The following is a 26,168-nucleotide window of genomic DNA, read 5'->3' on the forward strand; positions in this document are numbered from 1 at the left end:
AAAAGAGAAAAGCATCGAGCACGAGGTTAGGTGAACCCTCGTCGGGCCGTTCGTGTGCACGTCGTTCGCTGGATATTCGATATCGCCCTGTGTATCCTCGAGTATTGGCCCCACAGCCTGTGCTAGTGTGCAATAAACAAAGACATTTTCCACTTCCGATGGCCTGGGAGACCCTCTCGACCCTCCCAGAAGCGAAATTCTATCTTATCCTGTCTCCTGGCATCAACGAGATTCCTTGCCTGACAGATCCGATCGAAGGGAACCATAACAAATTGAGAGAGAATCTATCGATCAGTTGTTAGCAGATTGTATTGACGAAATCTTTTCATTCCAAATAGTAAAAGAGATTGGTCCACGTATGAATACGATAGAACTCCGTTTATATGAATCTGTTGTTAGCAGACAGGTACTTTATATATGTATATATCTATGTAATTGGAATTCATATTGGCAACTTCTGCCACCTATAATTTTTCGTTAACATAACAGAAATTCACGTTCATAAGTGGATTTAATCAGAAAGAGTTTGTTTAATCTAAAATTTCGCTTTGTTATTTTACAAATTATTTTGATTTTATTTTATTACACTTTATTAACCTTACAAATTATATGAAATTCCAGTCTACATACATATACATATTTCGAAACAATTAGAGGATCGTACATGACAGTAACTTTAATCATTATATCCGTACATATTTCTTTAATGATCGCGTTAAAGTCACAGCATTATGCGAAAAATATAAATCTATCAAATCTAAGAGGAATTCTTTCCTTTGGTTTTCTTACTTCGTTGAAATCCTTCATAGCAACGATTTTCTAATATTTTTAAGCAAGATATATTTATAATACAGATTCGATACAACGAGTCAAGGGAAATAACCAATGACACGTTTTCCACGAAAACTCGCTAGACAGGGCAAGACGCGTGGTCACCTGACCTACGATGAGGTTTAACGTCCCTATTAGCGGATGTCATTTGAATGGGAATGTAATAAAAGTCGCGTGCAGCATAATTTAATTCAAGGTCGTACACACTCGCTTTCGAGCAGATGCAAAAGAACGCAATTACCGGGGACCGGCCGGCGTGTAGAGCGTGCTTCTGTGCGCTTGTATTATAATTATACATGCGCGTCGTCGCGCTTTTTATCAGAGAATAATATTTCGTGGCCGGAGCCGTGGCTCGTGACGGGCCTCGATTCCGAAAGAATTCACCGGCTGCCGGCCGGTCCACGGTAAATTATGTGGTATGCATAATTGCACTCAATGAAATTTGCGTCTCTGCCGCTTTGGGAACCTCCTGGTCCCCGTGTCTCGTTCTCCTCTTGTGCCCGTTCCCCTGCCCGCGTCCCCTTATCAAACTCTCATCACCGTATTATATTAGTCGGCGTGTCCTCGTCACGCGTTACGCGCAACTGAATCATGCAGCCGCGATGAAATCGTGCCAAATTGAGAAAGCCGCGACGATAAATTACGGGATAAGCTGATGGAAATTACGCATTCAGAGATTTTTCGAACGAGAACCTGGTAAAACGAGCACACACGCACGAGGGTCATTCATGTATACAACGAACACACGTGAATATCTAAAAGAAGAAACAAAGTTCGTGGAGATAGCAAAGGGCGGTTTGGGAGGCAGCGACCTCTGGTCGAGGGTAGTCGTTGCACATGGCAGACAGAATAAATAAAAAAAGAGAAAAACCGCTCATTTCAGCCAACGCGCTGTAAACATCTGCTAGGCGGGGGCACTTTGGCCCGCGAGTGGTTCTCAACCAACGCAGATTTGGTCCTTCGAAATGCATCGTCGACAGTTTCTATCACATTCTCATCCCCTCCAACCGAATTCTCTCCCTTTTCAGCTCGTTTCTTTTTCTTACCCACGATATTTATCGTTTACCTCCTGCATTTTATACTCCTCGTCCCCTCGGCCTCTCATTCCCTAAGGCTTAAGTGTCGATCGAGTTTCGAGTATGAGAACGGAAAGAGACCCGGTGTGGGTCGGCAGCTGCTTCGAAGACCAACAACCAACAAAGGCAACAACCACCGTACCCTATCACGGGTCGTTACTATATTACTACTACTTCTATCGTCAGTATGCGTGTTACCGATTTTCTCCAGTTCTCCTTCCTTCTTGAGAGACATCTCAAAAAGAACGCAGAAAAGTTCAAGTTACTTCACTCGAGCAGCGTTTTCAAGAAGTTGTATATACAAGATCGAATAACCACTGTTCGAGAATCCGAGATCTCGTTCATCCTTCTTCGATGTCGGTGACGAAGCTCAAGGTTTCGACGGACGGAGAAAGCGCGGGAAGTTTCGACATCGTCGGCCGCAAATTGAACCGAGGAGGAACGGGCGAACGATTCCACGGCCTCGAGAGAACCGACGGAACGAGATGAATGTCGAGGCACAATCGCCGTGCGTGACGAAGTGTGTCGTTAGCGACGAAAGAAAGAAATTCGACGACGATGACGACGGTGCATTTAAAGGAGAGCTCTCTTTCTCTCTCACAGCTTTGAAATTCTTGTCGCCGGCGGAAACTCTTAATTTTGTGGCTGATGTTGCGGCCGAAGGAAAAGGGACGAACTTTCGAAAACGATCATGGCCAAGGCCCCGTGCATGGGTCTGAAATCGTGCGTCCATTTGTGCTCGAAACAATTTTTAACATAATTGCGCCTTTCCTCTTCCTGGGCACATGTATATCTCTCTGTCATCGCGTTACACCGGAATTATTATGAATAACAAGGAACCGCAATAATGACCGTTACGACGTTTTCAAAGGAGACAGTTGGTTTTTTGGTTGTGGTCAAACGCGACTTGATCTACTTGAGAAATGACTATAACAAATGGAATTAAATGCATAATACAAATAGAAACAATACGGAGATAGATATTTTTCAGGGACGTTAGTTGATACGACGAGATTTCTTTTAGAAGAGTATCCGACTTATAGAGAACAACACGCGTGAGTTTACCATTATAAATTTGTGAAGAGCAAATAAAAGTCCTATACACTAACGTTTTCGGGATCTGCTCCTCCCCCTACCTCGAAACTTATGTAGCGTTTGACCATACCAAGCGAACAAGTCGTAAAATACTGAGAAAAGATTCTCCCGTCTCATGGGCAGCTTTTTACGAAGGCGCGTGAACAGCGGTAGGGCCAGTATGGGTCTATTAACACGGTTTCATCGTCGACACAAATCTTCCATTTCGGTGGAAAAAGTAAGCTGGCGGTAGCATCGAGCACGTGCTGCCGTCACGATAAAAAAATGTCTTCTCTTCCTGCCATTCGAATTTCTACTGATGTTTCTTTCACGTATCATTGGGAAACGATACATTAAACGTTGTACAGAAGTCAGGAACACGTCGCCGTTCTGTACTCATGGCATACACACACAATCGAACGACATTTCCTTCGTGTTACGGTTATGTGCGCGACGAATAACAACTACACACGTTCGAGCTTCTATCTCGTGTACCGGCTACAAATAAACCAGCCTCGATAACCACGTTCGCCTATTTCGTTAAACAAACAAAACTGTCCTCTAGCAGCTGGCACGCGTCGCCTCTTTGCTTTTCCAGCAAAGACGGAGAAAGTTTCGCGCTTCGAGCGGTCCTATTTGCAGGCTGGATCTCGTGTATATAACCGGTGCTGTTGTGCCGTGCGTACGGCGACGTTTGCGCACGTGTGTGCGTCACGTTTAACAGAATCGAGGGACGGTTAATAGCGAAACGCTTCTTCCTTCCCATCGCGACGAGGCAGCAGCAACAGCAGCAGCGGCAACACGCAGCATCACGCGCGCTACAGTTCGCGTCGCGCCGGTTACGCGACGCTGCAGCTAACGACCTGGATAACCAGCCGTGATGTTTCCAAAGTAACGTCATCGTTCGCCGCGATGCGACACGAGGCGACGAGTCTGACGACGGAGTCGCTCATTACAACTTCCGGTCCAGGAGAGCGAGCCAGAAAGAGAGCGGCCCGAGGGAATGAGAAAGATGGAGAGAGACAGAGATCTCGAGCGGCGATGGTGGGGACAAGAGAATCAGCAGAACAGCGCAGCGGACCAACTGGTCGACGGAATGAGACAGAGAGCGCGAGCGTGAGTAAGATGGACGATGGGGAGGGAGAGAAGGAGCGAGAATCGAGCGAAAATGCTCAACAAATAGCCACATCCTCATAATGGAACGGCGTATCAAACTCATTAGACATCATTATCGAATCGACACGATTACGTTCCGCAGAAAGATCCGATCTTCCCGTTAAAAACGAATGATCGGCTCAGATAGACGCTTGATCGTCATCATGGGCGCTGATACGATGCGCGTACACACGCCGTACGTTGAGAAGTCAGCGTATTAGGCATACACGCTAAAGACACTCTCTGCATCCGTCGAGAAATTTAGGCGTACGAGAGTGCGGGAACCCAGTCGCGCTAGAGCAATGATTCATGCCAGGTATGTTAAACTGGTTCCGAGCGGACTGCAGCCGCTGGAAAAAAGGCTCGTAGCCCGATCTACGAGACACAATGCAACGTTAGAGAGAAAACAGCTACGTGGACGTATGTAGATCCGCAACCCCGACCCCGCTCCCGTCAAAGGGTGGAGTGGTTGGGAAAGCAGGAAGCGAACGGATTTTATGTAAGAAAGGAAAATCATAATGCACAACTATACGTGTCTGTTCGAGGAAAATGATTGGAAACGTCAACGAGGAATCCGAGATTCGCGTTACGATTTCTTCGTATTATACCCCTTGCTTCGTCATATAATTTTCTGCATAGTACAGTGCCCAGGATAAATTTCCAGATAAACGATTCTGCACGTTATATTATTATAGACGTAACCTTGCTTCTAATCGATGGTTCTATAGGAGTGTTGGCTGATTTAAAAAAATACCAACGACTAATTTCACGTAGTAAAAATACCGGCCTCGTAATATATAATAAATGAGAATATCGATCTAAACGTGGGTACGGCGTAATCGTTCGATGAGTACGCGCTGCGTACGCCACGCAGAAGCATCGAGTCAGTGCTTACTCGCGCGCGTTTCGGTCGCACGACACGCCAGCGGTTCTCAATCTGAAGATTACGGCGTGTAAAGAGGATGCGAGAAAGCCCGGCCGAACGGAAGACACGATAAGCACGTACGGAAATCCGTAGCGGGTTCTGAATTTAAAACACGAACAGTCTTGACACCGTTCTAAGTGTCCGAGTCTAATGTTATTGGACGGTCAATATTAGCGCGCTTCACGTGATGAGCGACGAGCACCATACGGCTTCCTTTTACACGCCACCGTTTTCCCTCCTATCGAGGAATGCTTTAGGCATCGCTGGAACGACGGCGTTGCCAGGTACGTTATATTCAGATATAATAAAACGTTATCGACCAGATATCGGGGCCGAGCAGCTCTCTTCTCGCGAGCCGTAGCAAAATAACATCGGTGTAATAAGGCACGCGAGACATTGAACTCGGCTGAAAAACAAGGACTAGATACACACTACTTTATCCGATTGATCGATTCTTATAATCGTCGTAATCAACGCTAGATAGCCAAGCGTTGTTAATAAAGTTATTGCATATAGGAATATTATATAGAATGTTTAGTCGTAGGAGAACAGGAATGGAAGACGAACTTAGTATTTTTATTGACTCGAAGTGTCGATGAATGCATGTATAATATGTCAACTGTAGACTGGCAAGCGGCCAATTTCGAATTTGCAAAAGTGTATCGTGCGAGGTAAATTGCGCTCGCTCGTTTCTACGTGACGACAGATACGGTGGAGGTGGTCGAGAACGAGCTGTAGATGATCGATCTATGGCACGTGCTATCGATAGACGCGCTCCTTCCGTGTGTATTTGCACGCGTTTTGTATCCCATCGAACTTATATCATGGAATATCAAATATACAACAGAGATCAAACTAAAGAACATTTCTTCCGTTCTTTTCCACTTTTCGATAGCGTGTAAAATCGCATTGAGATAGGTCAAAAATAAAAATGCAAATACACAGAGAGTACGCGTAAGCACTTTCGAGCGAAAAGAGCCGTTTCTAATCTTCGACATTAATCGGTAAAAGCATGAGTCTCACGAACGTAGATAAAGTATAGGCACGGTATTGATGACTGTGAACGGAGTTACGTGATTATTTATCATCCGCGCGATCTTTGACAGATGTTAAGATTTAAATGGCAAGCCACGTGGCGCCGCGCTGCGGCGTTCTAGGTTTTCTCAATTTCGAAACGCCTTACAAAACGAACGATGCTGTATATACATATAATGTGTGTCCTGTTAGTACATGGTTTAAATTCGTTCGATAAAAGCAACTGTTTTGCTATTCAATGGAAAGATTATCTTTTCACGGTGCACATCGTAGAAAGAACACAGATGCGTTCGTTAGCCATGACTGACCTTATACGGCGAGAAAGATCCTTTACTTCTCGCGTGCTCAATGAAACACGGATTATAAAAAAACGAAAATTGTCATTTCACGTCATTCAGAATGGTCGAAACGAAAGATGCTAAGTTATTGACCGCGACTTACCGGTGGGCATCGCGGTATAAAAAGGTCGGAAGTAGGTGCGTAGCGTCTGTGTCACGTACGTGTCTGTTATTTTTATTTGTAACAACCGTGCTTTGACATTTGGAAAGAAGGAAGGTACTCGTAAAGATTCCAGCCTAACGTTTTGTTTGAAATTCTCTAAGTTTAACTGTCGTCGACGTTTCGTGTCCTTTGACGAGCGGCCGGCTTTCAACCACTGTAAACATTGTTAAATCGCGACGCAACGAGATAATAATAATTACCATTTACTCGTTTAGTAAACTGTATAACATGATATATCGATAAATCAAACGCGTATATACGCGTATCATACGCGTATCATACGCGTATACTTTTGCATATCATGCATAAAGATTATTATTAACAAATTGATCTTTTTTTTTTACACACATTGAATAGCAAGTAAAACATTTCTTATCTGGCGTGATATTATATCCATTAACGCGTGTCATGCGAATTTCTAGATGCAGCGACATCGCAGCATCGTTTAAAGTATGACGTCGCTATTCTTGACACCTTTCTTGGAAACTTGGGTGTAGAAAAAAGAAAAGAATATACCAAGACGGTTGCGGCACGGATAAAAGAACGACGAGCTCGATTTTAACGTTCCAAGGAACGCTTGTGCACACTAGCGAAGGTTACGAAAATGCCATCGGTCTCGAAACGCTTAACCGCGATGTATAATCATTCTTTATTTATTTATGAGGTCGATACGCAATATCGCAACAAATTCTAAGTTAAACTTGCTTCTATGTACAGCTTTTTGTTCCCTTTTTTCTTGTCTTCATTTTCTAACTACATTTTTTCCTCTTTTCTATACATACCACGGAACAAAGATAAACGTAACTAGGCTGTTCGCAAAGGTGGCCGATGAACGACCACGACCTACGCCAGGGTTCACTGTACGACGTTCCACCGAGCTTCAAAATAAATTTGCTTTTCGAAGTTAGATTGGTTTAATTGCACCATTACTTGATACCGCGTTTCTCGCGCCACGCTCACGCCCGTGCCAATGAACTGTCAGTGGTGCTATACGCGACAGATTCCGGTAACGAGAAATGCAAAATAACGTACTACGAGAATTCAACTTACGTAAACATGTTACAGTACGACTAACTCGACAACATTATTTACGACCGTTTCAACATTTATCGAACGACCTTTGAAAAATATTTTACGTTCACCCATACACGTATAAAATTACCTATAAAGGGTTTTCAACGTATTCGCGGAATTTCTATGTATATCTGCTAAAGAGTACAACGAATATCATTGTTGTCATGCAGTTACATGCGATTCAAGCGATTCCAAGGCCCTTACGCTAAGCCCTCGTATAATCACAATTTATCGAGATTAAACGCTTTACGTTTACTTTTCGGCTATAAAATTTATCGTTCGTCGATAAATCGTTATCAATTTTTTCGAGTATGTGTCAGATTTGTGACTGTATCGATTATTTTGTAACGCGTAAAGAACAATGTTCAACGATCGCAAGAAGGAAATCCGCCAGTTTGCAAGAGATGTGGAGGTTATGTTCGCGCTCTTACCTTGTCGGCCGACGATCTCTGCCACGTGCTCGCTGCTAGGTACCGGCACGCATTCGGTCATGTTCTGGCTCTTCTTAGAACGTGCTTCCTCGAAAACGCCTGCTGGTGTCGTTTGCAAAGGATCCGGATCGTTGGTCGTTCCGGTGCCGGTTCCTGTGCCAGTGCCCGGGCATCCGGGAGTACCTTCGAGACCGAGCATAGATAACTCTAATGCCAATTGCAGGGCTCGTTGATCCTCGAGGGAAGCAGTGCCACCGCCATTCGCCCCACGATCCATTTCGCTGAACAAACTTGTTGGCATGTTGCTCGACTAAAGTAATCGCGTTGTGTCGCACCGATGAAGTTAATTGTACGTTGATACCGTTTGCACAGATAGTATAAATCACAGTTTCTTTATTCACCGATTTTTCACTATTTCGATTATGATATAGTCTCAGTTCTTTCTTCACAGCCCGTGTCTTTCCTTTCTTTCCCTATTTCCTTTTCTCCGTAATACTTTATTATGAGTAGAATTGTAGAGTAATGGCCGAATGATGTTGATCAGAGACGGGTTCCTCGTAGACAGAGCCTAACTCGAAACGATCGAAAAACAACGAAACATAAGCGCGCGCGCGTGCACACTACACACACTGTATTATTTAGGACGAGGACTATAGTGGCTGCTACACCAAGAAAATCGGGCGATCTACTCTTCTCTCGTACGCGGTCACGAAGCGTATAATGTTCGTAGGAAAAACAACGATGCACCGTACAAAAATAAAATCGTCGCCTCGCCGGTGATCGTTTTCTTCGTCTTCTGCCTTTTTCGTCCGGGTCCTCTGTGCCGTGCGTGTGTACGAGCAACGCACAGCGTGAGTGTTATTCGTACACTGGAAACGTGTGGGCTACTACTCGTCGTAATCTCGTGTCCACAATCAGCACGTCTTTTTCTCGTCGTTCAGTCTCTCTCTCACTCGCGCGCTTTCTTTCACCGCGTGCAAAAGCCGTGCTACGAAAGTGGCCTTCTCGATATTCGCACTGGTTGGAACTGTGTGTTCGTTTGAGATTCGTGTTATTTAGGAGCGCGACTTGAAGCCGTCAAAATCGTCGCTCGCGATGTTCGTGTTTCTTTTTTTATTTCTTTTTTGTTCGCGTATCTGTTTTTTACCGATACAATATTATTTCGTTCGTTCGTCTACTCCTTTCGGTGTTTCTCTCCCCGTTTCGTTCGCTCTCGTTCTCCCCTTCGACGGAACGACCTAACGTAACGTAACGTAACGGCGCGTGTATCACGTTTGGGAGGTGCGTCACCGACCGACTGACTAAAGCGTCCGAGAGCGTCGTCGCGCGACTGAAGCACTGAAAACGGAGGCAAGGGGCGCCGCGCTCTCTCTTTCGTTCCTTTTTTCTCTCTTTATCTTGCCCGCTCACTTGCGTTCTCTCTTGCTCTCTCCCCCTTACCGCGATCTTTCCTTTCGAAGGCAGGCGCGTGCAACTACCCTCTCGCTCGTGTTACCACTGCGACTGACTGCGACGTACTGCGACTGCGGGTGCTAAAGCCGGCGCGCCGCCATGTGCCGGACGCCGGCTATGCGTCATGCTGATTGGTCAGCACGGTCACGTGGCACCGTACCACCCCTCCCCACCACATTCGGCCAACCGGCGCACAAAGTACCAGCGCATCTACCGGCCGAGAGCGCCGCACTTCGTTCGCCTCCAGATACGGGCGCGTGCACTCGTCTCTACCGGCTTGCAACCCCCTCCGTGTTACCGCTTGTGCTCTCTCGCCTCTTCGTCAAGTTTCCCTATGGATCTCTGCTGAAGCACCGGCTGCACCACCGATTTCCAACGCCGGTGTTTGCGAGCCCGGGGCTGCCCTGGGATCGCAGCTCCATCTCTTCGTGATAACGCGAGACGCCATGATCAAGGGATGCACTTTCATTCCGTCGATGTTGTTTCGGTTAATTTAATTACTCACCGTCAATATCTGTACCTTCTGCTTTGTTTGATTGCAGTTTTAATTAACGAATATAGCCCCTTTCTTTTTGACAGTTCCAGTATTTGTTTAATCTAGCTTTCGTGTTCGTTTATCTTGTTCCTTTTTTAATCAGAAAGTGTATCGGTAATTGACTTTATTTTAGAGAAGATTTAACAAACGTAGATTGGTTTGTGCATTTCAGGGTATATACTTGGTTTAGAATATTACAGTGGCAATACTGTATTTTCCAAGATTATTCGTTGTATCGTTCACGGTAAATCTCACGATACGACACCCTTTCCTATCTGCAGTCCCGTCAACGACCTCTGTCTGCATATAGGGTGCCTAGCAAACGCATTCGTCGGTACTTTTTTTCGAGGTGCGTGCAGTCACTGCAGCAGATCGGCGAAAGGAAATGCAACGGGAAGGAAATTTACGATTCTCGAGAAATAATAGCAAGGTATCGTTCGAGTCGTAAACCTTAGTTGGATCGTTTGAGACTCCTACCATGCTGTAAATTAGATACGACATCATGAATAGTTCAAAGGAAATCTGTATTATTGCTTAGTATCAAATATATAAAAGTGTGATCCTTCTCAGTGGCCTCGCTTGTTTGAAACTTAATTACCCACCGTCTCACAAGGTTGCAACTCTGTTACCTGTTTCAACACTTTTCCCTGTTTTATCGATAATAATTAGTGGAATGAAAATGTAGATAAAAGTACACACGATGATTGAACATGTTTTCTAGAATCAAGCAGAAGTATTTATTGTCTTGTTTGTTCCTCCATTAAATTAAGACATTTTGATCACGTTCGATCCAAGCCCGACAGAGCATTTTCTTTTTTGCCTGCTTCGAATGTAATGAAATTCACGACACGATAAATTTATGCAATATCATCGATGAAACGAGAAAAACCAAGTTTTTATTGCGATCGATATCCCACGTAGCACCGCGAAACAAGTTTCTGAAGAAACGTCTTGGCACTACGTTCATGCACAGTGCACTGCGCTATAGCCTGTGCTAAAGCATCATACCGTAGTAGAATGGTTAACTTTCCGTAATCGAGATATCAAGAATATCTTCACTCTGAATCAGTTAAGCTAGGTTAAGTTACGCCGATCTATCGTCCTTGAACTCCGACGCCAATGATTCCAGCAGACTGTGTAGGAATTTGTACTTCGTGTCGAGATCGTTGATCGCCGATCAACCTTGTAATTTTCTCTGGTTGCAATTTATGATTAGCATAAAGCTAATTGTGAAAAGAAAAGGGAAAATTTCTGTGAAAAAAAAAAAGGGAACACGAGAAACAAGAAAAAGAATGATGCGAAGAACGCAACCGATCGTTAATTCTCGCAGAAAAACCTATTAAAATTCCATTCTCAAGTACAATGCAAAAAACGGAGTCATTACGCGTGTTGAAGAGCACACCTTAATAAAAGAAGGAGCATCTCGGTTCGTCTTTAAAGCTGCGCTGTGATAAATTTTTGAAAGGAACCAGTTCGCCGCGTAATATAAAAGCGAACGATACAAGAAGCTGTCCCCTCTCCTTTCTACTAATTGTCAAAAGTTGGCTTCGATACGGGCCAGACACGTAATTGCTTCACTGATACCTGCAACCTCTTAATCCGCAAATCACGAGCCATCCTGGCGCAGCTGCCACCTGTGCGACCGAAACCGACTACATATTTGCTAACAACGAAACCGGCGAATTCGATCTAAACCGATTTCTAAATGCAGCGGTTTGGACCTTGAACCGAGGTGCAACCGTGTTCCATTGTTCTCTGCCGACGACCCTTCGTCTTCTCCCCAGACTAGCCGATTGCTCGATTTTTAGTCGGGCCAACGCACACGATCCTGATCATGTTCTCCGTCTCATGGAAAACAGCCGACGATGCTCCAGAATAATTCCACAATATCAGAAACTTTTATTACAATCGTTCCGCTATTCGAGATACCGAATATAAAATATTAACGTTTACGGAGAATATCGGATGAAAAGTTGACCATCCTTTTATCCTCCCGTTGTAAAATATACTCACCGTAGGTTTCCAAATAAAAAGAAAGGAAAAGTTGAAATGATTGGTTCGCCTGCAAAGAACGTACAAATTCTGGCTACCTTTTTAAACTTTTAAGTTCTTTAATTTGCTTCATTGATAGCGTAGGTAGTAATTTTAAATTATGTACGGTTTATGCGTACGTGTATAGCGTTAAGAGAGGATGATAAGGAACAAGGAAACCTTTGCGAGAAAGTTGACTCTGTTTTATTAGTCGGAGCCAACGTTTTCATTATTACTGTAAGGTATCAAGCTGTAAATTAAACGAAACTACAAGTAGACAGCAAGCAAGATATAACCGAGAATGCGCGGATATTATAAAGAAGTGTAAAAAAATATGTACGCATATTTCTTTTATTAAAGACAACGTGGTTCAACAATACTGACCAATAAACCGCAAGTTGAACGGCAGGTGTCTGCGAGATCTTTGGCCAACGAAGTCCAACCGAAAACCTCTTTTACAGACTATGTGTATTTGCTTAGCAGGTAGAAAAAATTTACATACAACCACTTAGATACGCCGAACAAAACTGTTACCAATCGAAGCACCAAAATTGTTTCATTTGCCTCTTAAATCTACATAAAACGATAAAACCAGACAAATACAGGTTGACTTTTGAAAATTTCAGACAACTTCAGTCAACATTATTGCCAGTCATTCGACAAATTACCCAACAGCGAAGTGAAACAGAAGAAAAAAGAAAGATTTCCACAAAAGCGACTGGCTTTCTCGCGGACGGTGATCCTACGTGAGCTCGTTCGGCAAAGACGACTAATTTTGTTTCTCATCGTTCGCCGAAAGCAACGACCCGTGCACGCTCTTTCAAGGCTGTCTCGGGACGCCACCTTTTGCCACGAGCACCTGCCGACTTCTGGCGAGCTCGTGCTCTCGACTCGCTCGTAAATACCTGTAACTTGTGTCCAGTATACGTTCGCCTTTCCGAAACTTTGCTCGCGTTCGTTTATTTTTATCACAGCCAATGACTTGATGACGATAAGCCAGTTGGACGAACAACGAACGATTTTATCCGTGAATACCAGTCGTACCCTGAAGGGGGTGGTTTTCGTCTCTCGACATACGCGCGCCGTCTGCACACGAGCCCGAAACTCGAGCGTGAAGGTAACGTGTGAGTGCACGTGCGTGTCTCACGCTTATTCGTCCAACTAATTGCCTCGGTAATCGACACGTAATCAACTCATAATCGACGATGGCTATAATTCTGAGATAATTAAGTCCGACAGACAGAGAGCATTTACGTCGGATTCGAGATCGTCCTCCTCTTTCAGGATGCTGCAAGAATTGAATGCGTCGTATTGATGGGGAGGTATGTAGGTTGGAACGGAGCAGAGGATGAGTAAAGGGTTGCAGGATGAAATTAAATGCAGACGGTCGAGAGGTGTATGAGGAACGTAATGCGCGTAGTGTACATGACTGAGCATTGTCGTGTAATTAGACGAGATGTGGGTAAATTGAATTATTTCTAGATTTTGTACCCGCATATTTGATTGTTGCTCCAACGACGTAGAAATATTTTAAATAGAACGAATGGAACAGGATGAAGATTTCACGTGAATGTGGATGGAAAATATTTGAAAATAGAAATACACGCGAATAACGATTACTTTTTATTTACACCATGTAGGGCGAATATCATATTAATAACTACTCTGCGGCTATTTATAAAATGAAAGAAAACGAACGAGTAATTGATAGATTCTAACCACAGCTTTGGGAATTTTAACGAGATGAACCGATTAATATGGTTTCTCCTTCGTTTAAAAAAATGAAACGAAGTATAGATATTTTACGACACAGCCCAAAATTACTCGAATCTCGGGCAACGAGGTAGCAATTTAATACGTCGAAAAAGAAGAAAGAAGACAACTGGATCAGCTGCGAATCCACACCATGCAGGTTCACCATGCTGGCCACGTTGTTCCAGAACCACGTCGCGTCGCTCTTTTTCGTGGCTACCATTTTCGCAGGTTTCTACAGCTATTTCGTAGCTAACGGCCGAAGAAGGCGCAGCCCTGAGAAGAGATGTTGCAACGCGATACTGTTCGGGCCGCGGTCGAACGCTAGCCACACCGTGGGCGCCTCTTAATGTCGCGGCTTATTACGAGCAATAACGATCCGCTGTATGCTACATTTATATCTTATCAGGTCTAATGTTATACATTACGCGACCCTTAATACTATACTTTAAAAACGTGTTTCTTTATGCGGCAGAAAGTTGAGCGCACGCCGATTCCTTTCCACTATCAGCGCCACCACGATAGATTACAGGCGTTCCCAAAACGCGGCTATCCTTCCAACAGATTTCCATCTCGTGCGCCACTCGAATATCGTAATTACGATAACGAACAACAGAACACCGAAGGATGTCGAAACGAGGCTCTCATCCTTCAGCAAGAGAAAGAGAAAGGGAGAGAGAGAGAGAGAGAGAGAGAGAGAGAGAACAGAAAAACGAAACCTAAAACAGGGAGCGTGCTCTCAGAAAAGGGTCCTCGAAGGACCCTTAAGACGAACGTAAAGGAAGCGACGTATACACGTACTAAAGGGCGACGCAGGCACGTGTGTATAATCAGACTTCCTGATGCAGGATACTGGCCAAGCTGCGTTTAACTTAATAACGAACGGAACAGTTTCTGGCTGGTTGGCGCATTAGCTAACTCCTCTTCGACGTTCGGCATAGTTGGTCGTATTTTTAGCGCTTGCAACCGGTTGCCTTCCACGGCGATCATTGTCGTTGCTTTGCGAAACTGCTGCAACTCCTGCGGGGCGGCGTGTCCTCGTGAGACCGACCGTATATACACGCGGATCGGCGACACGCTCGCCGAGTGCACCGACATACGCGCGTGTCTGCGTGTCGCGCTCGCAGAATACACCTTGGCGATTTTTCTGCGCGCACACACCGGCTTGCGCTTTGCGTTCGCTCGCACGCGCGCACGAATACCAGATCGAGCTTGTTTCGCGCGCGCCTATATACGGACCGGCAGATCGTATATGTGCGCGCAAGGTACGCGCCGCGCTGCCCAGCCAGCGGAGAGGAGAGAGAATATTTCGTTCGATTTCGATCGACGGGGTGCAACGGGGGAGAACCGCATTGCTGGCCTCTGAGTCGACCGCGGCTGCTAGGACGACGACAACGACGACGACGACGACGACGATGGTGGCGGCGGTGGTGGAGCCGACGCACATCTTGTCGCCGAACGGCGTGTCTGAAGGGCAGGGCCGTATTCTTACTGGCTAGCACCCGTTTGAGGCTTCACCGCGCCTGTGTGCGCCTCCGTTTTGCGTGTCATCGGGGTGCACGAGGTGTGAATTTTAATACAAAGCTTGGTTACTGCGCGAACCGAGACTGCGAGGGTAAATAAGATCTAACAGGCGCCATGTCAAGGTGCATCCTTGTAATACTTTGGCATTCCTCTCTTGAGCATATTTTGTCGTCCTTGATGTTTCATTGTTACTTATGTAATACATGATTGTGATTTTGGATTGATATTAGTAGGATGTTCATGTATTTATGGGAAATTCGAAGCTGTATAAACGTAAAGAATGCACGATATATTCAGAAATATTTCTCAAATTTGTCGCAATAAATATAAGTACGTGCGATCATACTTCAATTTCCCTGAAGAAATCTTGTAATTAAAGTAATTTCTGAAGCAGACTTTGCAAACAATATCGGCGAATTCACGTGGAGTAACGCCAGACGAATCAAATCGGGTCATTAATTGCTTCTAGAACGAAGCATTAGATAATAGTAAGCAGCCTCTTGGCTGATCCTCGATGCGATTCATGAGTATAAAGCCACTGCACGTCGGTGCTGACAATATTGATCGACTATCTATCCCAATATCTGGTTAACCACGAAATCCGGCGGCCGCCTACGCAACGGCGTCCACGAAGCGGGGTCAGCATGGAACAGCGGCCGTAAGGCCGTTGCACAACGGCGAAAACGCATAAATAGCATGGTAAACGATGATAGCGCGGATAAACTGCCGCCTTTCTAAATATACCGTCGGTCCATTCTCGGAATGTGCTTCCGACCGCAGTCTGTAACACTTGTCACCTATCCTGATCCCACCTTTCCCTTAATCTCTGTTTTTCGCGATGCTGCTTCATGGCAAAAAGTTGAACATGTTATATGAATTTTACCCTGCTGCGATTCTTTGATTCTGCTCCGACTTAAGCGTTTATAATATGGTACAATTTGGAGAAGTTGCGTAGCCATACCTGCAAATTTTTCAAATCTTATTTGTCTGCTTTGTTACATCACTGTAGTATTTTAACAATGTCTTATTATATCGGTGTATCAAATGGTTTATATATAAGAATTATTTATTTTTAAGTTTCAAAGGAAAGTAAAAATTTGCTATTAATATTATAGGTTCTTCCCTCGTAATCGGATGAAATCCTAATTACAGAAAGTTAATTACGTTCTCAATGCCTGAAAACTTTCTTTAATTTTAAGGGAAATATAAGAAAGTGGACACTAGTGCGTATAACTTTTCTCGTTTCTTGATATTATAACAGGAGTTCAGTTTTGTAATAGCTACAAATTTATTTAATATCAGGGAATCATAATAGAGCGAAGTTCGTATTATTTATGAGTACGGTATTGTATATGATTTTATTTTTTTCTGTATATTATTAGTGTACAGGTTTAACAAATACCTAATATTTGAAGCCTAACTGCTATAAAAGGATATCATATTTGACATATACATGTTTTCTGTCGATTGTAAATAAACGTCTGTATGTATTATGAATAAGCAAACGTAGATATAGTGATGGAGTCCATTGTAAACTGAGCTTCAGTCGTTCGACTATGGATCGCGTGCGCCGAGAGCTCGAAAATTTGGGCGGTGAATGCTCGAGGTTGGGAACCGTGAAAAATAAGGATTAATTGAGGGACAGACATAAGTCGGCGAGATTCAGACACTTTCAAAACAAGTTTCGGTCACCCTATGAGATTCCCTGCATATTATGCATTTTGAAAGAAAATTATTATTTATTTAATTATATATTATACATATATAATTATATATTATTTATATTATTATATATTATTATACATTTATATAATTATATATTATGATGTTTAAAAACATCATACGTTCAAACTAAAAAATATATTGCACATATAGATTAAAAAAAGAAACTCCACTGTAGCAATTAAAAATTCAAAACACGAGAAATAAATAATAAAGAGAGGAAGAAACTTTACGATTTTGTCTTCATAATTCGTGCACATTAAAAATGTAGAGTAACGATCTAGAAGGTTCTATGTAATAAGTTTCGAAAATTTAACTTTGAAGGTTCAAATCTCTCTATTAAGAGAACCTCGGACCAAAGCTTCTTCTGACAGGCCACAAGAAGGGAATTTATCTATTCATCGTTGCTTTGCATCGTCGAAATACGATCGGACGTAACGTTTTCAAGCGGAAATTTTGAAGTTATTAGAATAGCATTGTAAGCTCGGGAAACGTGGGCTCACGAGTTTGCTACGAATTCGATGGAAGATTTATTTACAGCGAAGGGTGATCATAGAATGCATTCACGTGGTTACCGATGCCCTTCGTGTTTATAGCCGGCACTTTCGAACGGCAGAGAAACGGAAAACGTTTCGCGATCGGCTTCTAGGATGCGTTCGCACAGAGAATTCGAATTATCTGACAATGGTGTAGGTATACGGGGGCAGCAGTTCCAATGAAAAGTTAAAATTCATATTTGTTAAACGCGTTAAGCATATTATAGTTTTTTTTATTGAAAGAATGTAATATAATTTATAACTATTGGTTGATTATTTTCGAATTCATTAGATATATTCAACTAAAGATTTAACATAGAAACATAGAGTGATAAAGGCAATAAAATAAATATTGTTTCAAAAGTTTCTTTTCTTTGTTTCAATAGAACGAATGAATCATACATAAACCAATAAGATAATATGAAACAAACAATATATGCATCCAACATTTGCTTGTAAATCGAGAGAAACTTTCGGGACAACCTAATATAATACATAGGCTGAGGCTCAACAGAATACCAGTTATTTTTACACACATCCTAGGAAATTCCTAATTATACCTGAATTCGCTTTTGCACTGTTGAAAACATATACGGATATCTAAAAGAGACATCGAGAAGAGGATTCGAAAGATAATGACCTGATTTAACAATAATGTATAAAATATTTTATTATATCAATAGAAAATACTTTTCAGTACCATTATTCAAAAGTTCCGCAATAGATATAATCGGCAATACAAACTAAAATATTTCCACTGCTGTACAATGCAAGGTAGATATTCAATCGATTTACAACGATCTTAAACTATAATCGTCATAAACGAACTCTATAATGAGTTCGTTAATTACTAGGGTTTCTCCAAATGGGAAGCAAACAAAACTGATAGTTGCCACGTATCTACGTACAACCATACACTTAATTTCCAAGCTAGAAATATTTACCGACTGTCCAGCTGAACAAATCGTAAAGTATAAATTAAATAATAAAAAAAAACTTGATTTCCAGGGTCTGCAGGTACGAAAGAAACGAAGTTATACTCGGTATGCAATATGGACCGATGCGTGCCTTGTGGATAAAAATGGTCGGCGTAAATTTCTCTCACCTTGAAACTACATAGTTCGATGGGAAGACGATTCGTCGAAGGATCGCGTGTACGCTTTTGACATTTCGTGGATTGCCGTGCGTTAGCCCCGATTTCCCTATGAACGAATCCTGCGACACCCCAGACGAATTTAAAGCTTTTATGAAACGAGAGGGGTCGACCAATGACTAAGGGTAAAATACGAAAAAAGAGACAGACAGAAAGAGAACTGTAGAAATAGTAGGGCGGTAGAGGACGGAGTGAGCAAATTGAAAAGTGGAGGAACGAGGAGGGAACAGGACGACGAAAAAGGACGTAGAAAAGGGAGCACGCGGCGAAGAAGAAGAAAAGGCTCGCTTTTCAGACGGTTCAATAGATTTCGATCTGAGCGACTTTTTTCTGAGCTCGAAACGAAACGACGAACAATGGGCCAGACGGAAACCATGGCCGAGCTTGAAGACTTCCCGTGTGTACGATTCCACGTGCACATGTGTATGCACAAGGGATAGAATGATCGTGTGCGTGTACATCTGGATCGACCGGGTCCTGAACGAGAACGGAAGTTTAATGACTTCAAGTGTCGGTGAAAATCAGGATCAGCTGGGGGCTCGTGTTCCGCGCGCTTTGTCGCTTGATGACGTAAAAAGAAATACAGAACCCTTGTCCGAAGGTTACGAAAGTTCATCCGGTGCTGAATGAAACGCGAGGATGAAGCAGAAATATCTAATACAGGAATTTTTAATTTTTATGGTAATTCATTATGATAATTGATTCGTGGTAGCTATTATTAGATTTCGTCGATGATTTCGTGAATGCCGTGTAAACTTAATAACGTAATAATTGTGAAACGATTTTTAGCGTATACCTGGAAACGCGAAGCTGGTAAAGCGGCCAGTTCTCTCCTATCCGTTGCTCCCGTCTGGTGGGCCCACGAGAGAGAAAGTCAGTCGACATCGATTACGTATAGCAGTTGGGAGTCGAAGGTCCCCCAGCTGTTCTTCCGTGGAGAGCGATGGACCAACGCCTCCTTTGAAAGGCCTCTTGCAAGCTGATGATGTTTATCCGCTGGATCTCGCCGAAATTGATTGTTTCCTCCCGACTGTAAAAAACGAAACGTTCGATGTATATAAAAAAGAAGGAAGGAAAAAAGAGATGGGGAAACTAAGAAGAAAAGAAGGAAATATATCGTTTCACGGTTGTAACAATAAGCCTATAAGGTACATTTTACATACATATATTCTAGCATTTTACCATTGCTGAAGCGATAATAACATTATAAAATATTTATCGAAGCAATGCAATATTACAATGATAAGATTAACAGAATTCTTTGTTCCAAACATGATAATTCCTGAATGTTTCCAAACCGTATTATGAATCCATCGTAATTTCGAGTTAATCTGGCTTTTATCATTTAACTGGCCGTCGTTCGCTAATAATTTTGTTTCGTACGCATTTAACTCGACCTCCTCCAGAAATTTTCGAATACTTCCATTCAAGAACCGTTTCAGCAGAGACCGATGTGTGCATGGTCAACACGGCCCTCTACGGTCGAACTCAGTCGCTCAAACGATCGATAACAGGACATAGTAGCGTTTCTATTTATATAGAAGTGCGGTTCGACATAACCAGAGATACAATCCGCGATACGTGCCAGATAGAATCTTCCCATCCAATTTTAGTCCGTAAAGCTTCAGAGAATTACGTTACACGCGAAATCTCGCGAAAGAATCACTCGATGAACCTCGCCACCGTGCACGGAACAATAAAGGTTTTTAAAATTACATTAGAAAGCTAGAAAATCGAATTGTGAATTTTCATAATTTTTGTTTGGCATCATGATGCTTGGAATTTAGCCATTGTGGATTAGATTATGTCAATCGTATTAAAAATAGTGATTCTTGTTTTTTCTATATTCGTGTAGATGATTCACGAATAGGTAGTCTTACTTCGATTTCGTTATTTCGTTCGTTTATCCTTTTATAGCGATGAGCGAGGATGTTTCCGGACTTCGACGTAATTTATTAACGTTACAAATGTTCGAACCGATTGTGTGATACAAGTCTATAGAACAGAAATATAATGAAAATAGAAAGAAAACTTTTCTTGTCTTTTATAACCTCGTGCCAAAGTACTTTACCCTACGGAGAGCGCTAGTTTGCGGAAATTCAATTTTCTTCCTTATAACATTATACAAGACAGGTTCCCGAACTTATGTTGTTTCTTTCACTTTATCTTCCTTACTACAATATCAAAATACGTGAAGTATAATTGGTTTTTACAAAACTGTATTTATCCTTTTTTTTCTTAAAAATAGCATTTTATAGAATTTGGAAAGTTCCATAAAATTCATATAAATAAGATAAATATAAATAAAAGATAAATATGGATTTCCATTTTTTATAAACAAACACGGAAACCAAGAACACAGAACAGGTTTAAGAGACTCAAATTCCTAATCGACGTTTGCCACGTGTCTCGTCGTGGAAACAACAAAATCTAATTTCGGGGAATTCGATTGGCTTAGAAGCGTGACACCTGATGATAGTTTCGTTTGAATTCCAGCGGGAGACTCGCGATAACGATACACGGATCTTCTTGCCTCAGATTACAAGTTCTTCGACGCGTTCAACCGCAAACGCGCATATTCTATCAACCGCAACGGCGTTTAAGCAGGGATTAAGTTTTATCCGGGACCGGCTACGTCCACGTGTAACGAATACAGTTTAATACGTTCGATTGTTCTCGCCTTGTTATCTGTTTTATTGTATGTACGTTTGCGGATTATGGCGCATGAAAGTGAAACATTACCATTTTTTACGATTATCCGAGAAATACACATTTAATTTGTGTTAAGACGTATTGAAATTTACGGGTGGTACGTTAATTCTTCAAATAGAACTTGATAAAATGAGGCAAACAAGTTTCTACAGATGTAAACCTATCGTTTCGCAAATACGGGATGATTAAAATTAACTTTCACCGATAAACTTAAACTGTCAACCAATTATTACGATACTGGTATTTTTGCGTTGCTTTTCTCTACAATGTTCAATATATAAACAATATTAATCCGTTAATAACACGAAATATGTACGCCAATGTCGTGTGTTTGATAAAAGCTAGAATTGCGAAGTTTTGTAATCTCTGCATTGCAACGTAAATAAATATAATCGTATTCATTTAAAAATATTGGGAAATATTTATGCAAAGATTCATTTTCAAAAGTGGTTTGTACATATTTTCGTTCTAGTTACAACGTATGTCTATAATTCTCTGACAATTTGTATTTATACACAAAGGAACTTCTTTCTAGTAAGGAATGTCTAACACATTTTAGACACACAAGAATGCAATCGTTTTCTTGTAAACTCCAGAATAATCTAGACAGACTAAGCATGTTCGCGAAAGTTCCTACGGCAAACTGATAATATTCTCGGATAAGCGATTAAAAATATTCATACAAAAACTACTAATATGCTTGTAGCGTATTTATAAGTGCTCGACAATATATCTATATAGATTTCATTAATTCATACAACTCTTAAATGAATTCTTAATTTCTCGTAGAATACCATCGGTTAAAAATCTTATAACATACTTCATATTACATTACTACTTGTTATAGGACGATAATCGGCGTCGCATCACTTCGACAGCAACACTGAAAAGTCGGATGGAACAAGCGTATCCTTGACAATGTGTGCTGAATATTCGGGTCACATCCTCGATCAGACTTCCTTCACCGGTATGACACGCACACACGAGTATATGCGTCCAAAGAGGAGACACGTAAGGCCGATTAGGCAGGGATATACAAACGTGTTCGGCGAATTATAACGATTTAAAGTAGGACATGTGCATGTATGTCTATCGTAGCTCTCTTTGTCCACTCTTGCTCTCTTTTTCTTTCTAACCATTTAGAAATGAGGGAAAACGACCCTTCGCGAACAGGGAAACAGCTGTTGAGCGATGATGAGAAGAGGACGGAGGTCGGGATTCGGAGAATGGCAGAGAAGGCAGATAGAGTGAAAAAAGAGGTTACCACCTGGCTTACCTGAAAACCGACGTCGGTATACCTGCCCGAGCATTCTTTTGTGCGGGCCTCGAGGCACGCACCCATTCCCATACGGCCATATTACATCCTACAAAACTACATGGCACAACGTTACTGTCGTGATGCTGAGAAAGATGTTTTAGGAATATATTAGACGGCAGAATGTCCTTGATATCGTGTACGTATATGAAGGTGCTCGTTCTTGCATCGTCGATGTCACTGACTTTCGCGTTCTGTGGGACTTTCGCATAAGATCGATGCATAGTTGACCAATTCTCCCTCTTGTTAGACTATACACGATTTTGGACGAGTCCTAACTTGATTACACCATAATTTAGAACTGGCAGTCAGATTTTCCTCTAAGGGAGATAAAGCGTTACACGTTAAAAAATTGTTTCCGTTGATGATGAATTCTGATTCTTTGTAGAATATTTCATTGTGAAGATATAAAATCAAAAGACGTTGGTATAGGTAAGACGAAGTGTCGCGTGCTTGAATAATTCAAGTACGTCTAATGGCTAATATATTAAAACGGCATATGGTTCGGTTGCACGCGTGTTTCTACTTTTTCTCGTACAGAACCATTCGCTTCAGGGATCATTTCGTGCGGCCTCGTTTCCGGCTCGTGTGAAGCCAGATGCAGTTTCTTTCCCGTTAAGTTTGTCGAATCCGAGGAATCGCTGAATTCTCGTGACCGACCCTTCTCAATTTTCTGAATACACACCGAAAATCCGGGCAGATGGCAAATGACCGTGGTACTCAAACCGTTAATATTATCAGCAGCTCGTAACGAAAAGCGAAATTGGATTTTATGAAAGAACAGCTGACATGCTCGGACCCCTCTTCCATCGTCCAACACGATTTTATCACGGTTTCGAAACTTTTTTCCCTGCAATTGCGAATAACTCTTTAAATCTACCAATAACTGTCTGCTGCAGTTTACAGAGTAATAACATTGCAAATGTATTGTACAAATGCGTGAATTTCTTACGATACAATATTTTAGAACGATTAGCTTATAACCGAGTATTTATCGAATAGTACTGAGTTACTTCTTTTCTTTCTTTACAAAACATTTATTATAAAAATTGGTATGACATAATTTATAACGAACTTAGGACTAGGGATGAGCGAATTAAAATATAGCTAAGAAATTGTACAACTTATATAGCAATTCCTCGTAAAGCATCTTGTAGTTTTCTTCTTGCAAGAGCAACACGGTCTTCTTGTCTCTTGATGTCTTCGTCAGCTATCGAGACTGCCTAGAACAAAAGAGGAACTAATTTATCGATTTTGCTTTGACAATAGTCACGTTAAAAGTTTGGTTGACACCGTCTCTATTGTCTTTGTCGATATACCCTTTCAAACCTCCAGTACATAATTATTTACATTCCGTAATAGGGTGTTGGATCGTGTGCTCAACTGTATGTTACACGTAACACGAGTGATTTTAATATACATAGCACCCTATTTGGTATCTAAATATCTATTCTACCTGTACGAGGGGTTGATCGGGATTAAGAAATACCCCGGGATTCTTCTCTAAAGCTGTCTTCGAACCCGTTTGTCCCGTGACTGGTTGAGAAGAAACGTGTAACGCAGTTGCAACACTTTGAAGCAACGTTTCTTCTGTAATATACGGACCAACGGGCTTCAAACTTTTTGGTAAGTCCATCGCGTCGAATTCAAAGCCATCTGGATCACATGCTCTTAAACCTTCCAAACGTTTCTCCCAAAATAACTGTAAGACCAAAAAGATTATTTATGTACAATTAATAATAAATATTTATATAAGACCATAACATTAATGTATATAAAATAATATAATACTTAACACGCATAAGAATAATCTAATTAAGAAAGCAGGATATATTTGCTTCATGGTGCAAGCAAAATCATAATATACAATTAAATATCGTAGTCTCTGCAAAATATATCAAATGCATTATATTTTGACTGATAAAAAACAAACAATGCATAACAGTGAAGAACTTAATAATCTATAGATTACATTAAACACATGTTTGTTATGAGTATAATTTCTATGAAAGGTTCACATAACAAAGGATTTTCTAATGATACATGCAATATGTAACTGCTTAAAAACTAGCTGATAATTATGGATGCCCATTTTTAGACGCTTTGTGTAAAACATTGTACATTCATTGATATAAAAAAAAAATCACAAAATCATTAATGATTCCATAAGTACATCGAGCAATATGTTACCTGCTTAGGCTTATCTTGGGAGCCGTATTTGCCATCAGTTTTATCGGCTCCTTCCTAAACGAATGATTTAATGATTGAACCATGAGAATTTACAGGGGACATCAAATTCCAATAATTAAATCATACATTCTAATGACTTTGTACTTTTGTTACAATAATCGTTTGGAATATTACTTTTACATATGAAGGGAATATGATTCGATTATTACTAAATGACGAACTTCTGATAAACAACGTAATGAATGAGGCAAAACAATTTCAAACTTGAGAAATGTTTGCCCTTCGAGTACACATATAAAGGTTAGAAATATAGGCAAGATATGTTATAATACGATTATCGGATGTGTATGTACAGATAAGGAAAAGAAGTAACAAATGTTAACCTGTTTTGGTTTTTCTTGATTTCCATGCTTGACGTCCTTCACTTTTCCTTCCTGCGTCTTGTAAATGGTTACTGGTTGTTTGAATATAGATGCAGTTTGCCTTATTGGTGGTACTAACGATGCGTCATTCCTGACCCCGCGACTGGAAGAAACATTCGTGGTGTCATAAACATGCATTACTGAGGTTAGAATCGACGACACTAAATGTTCCTGCATCGATTTTAATCGATACATCATGAACGCACAACACAAGTATTTATCACTTCCTATATGACATATATGTAACGTAAAGATATACATTTCTAAAATGAAAGACGTACCTGTAATAATAAACGTCAACTTTTCCAGTAGATGACAACTGATTTTGGCTTTTTCTCGAGGCTTCTTCCCTAATCGGCCAATTTGTTGGTAGCGCCGATGGATATTTCTTTTTCTCTACTGACATATTCATTTTGCACAAGTGTTTATTTCAACGTACACTCGCACGTTCCCCGAAATTACTTAAATAATTAGCGAGCGAGCATACGAGCCAGCTACCGGAGGCCATATTGATGCGTTCCGCTAAATTCGAGTAGGTTAGTATAGTTATCAGTTTGAGTAATTACCTACGTGGTGGCGGTACTATCCATGCAGTTATTGAACCTCTTCCCCGTAATATTTACTCTGAGCGGCACATCAATTTACACTACATATACAAACTGAACGATTTATTCTATTTTCTTTTATTATAAAACTTTTTGTGGATAACGAACAGGTATATC

At 41.6% G+C, this 26,168-nt stretch overlaps 2 protein-coding genes and 1 long non-coding RNA gene across 6 annotated transcripts in view; 1 reads left to right on the top strand and 2 right to left on the bottom strand.

Annotated features, from left to right (window-relative positions):
• The window catches only part of LOC126878361 (RNA-binding protein MEX3B), a 59,875-nt gene extending 50,267 nt beyond the window's left edge, over positions 1-9,608 (bottom strand). The window contains exon 1 of the mRNA XM_050641125.1: positions 8,103-9,608. Within this exon, the coding sequence (XP_050497082.1) occupies positions 8,103-8,403 (301 nt within the window). The 5' untranslated portion in view covers positions 8,404-9,608. The remainder of the gene's footprint in view (positions 1-8,102) is intronic.
• Positions 663-23,853, top strand: LOC126878389 (uncharacterized). Of its 2 annotated transcripts, XR_007695649.1 has the most exons (4): positions 663-5,345; positions 18,663-19,488; positions 19,597-19,955; positions 22,367-23,853. It is a non-coding gene; the product is annotated as an uncharacterized LOC126878389 (long non-coding RNA). The 2 variants fall into 2 exon arrangements; XR_007695648.1 differs by having other exon boundaries at positions 19,597-23,853.
• On the bottom strand, positions 23,844-25,967 carry LOC126878377 (methyl-CpG-binding domain protein 2). Of its 3 annotated transcripts, none has more exons than XM_050641155.1 (5): positions 25,728-25,967; positions 25,408-25,549; positions 25,025-25,078; positions 24,324-24,536; positions 23,844-24,057 (listed from the first exon to the last, which is right to left on the bottom strand). In XM_050641155.1, the coding sequence occupies exons 1-5, from the start codon at positions 25,856-25,858 to the stop codon at positions 23,959-23,961; spliced, it is 639 nt and encodes a 212-aa protein (XP_050497112.1). In that variant the 5' UTR covers positions 25,859-25,967; the 3' UTR covers positions 23,844-23,958. The 3 variants fall into 3 exon arrangements, with proteins under 3 accessions (XP_050497112.1, XP_050497111.1, XP_050497113.1); XM_050641154.1 differs by having other exon boundaries at positions 24,291-24,536; positions 25,728-25,965; XM_050641156.1 differs by lacking the exon at positions 25,025-25,078 and having other exon boundaries at positions 24,291-24,536; positions 25,728-25,963.
• Positions 25,968-26,168: the final 201 nt, after the last annotated feature.

The sequence above is a fragment of the Bombus huntii genome, chromosome 2 (assembly GCF_024542735.1).
Source record: "Bombus huntii isolate Logan2020A chromosome 2, iyBomHunt1.1, whole genome shotgun sequence".
Taxonomy (NCBI): Eukaryota; Metazoa; Arthropoda; class Insecta; order Hymenoptera; family Apidae; genus Bombus; species Bombus huntii.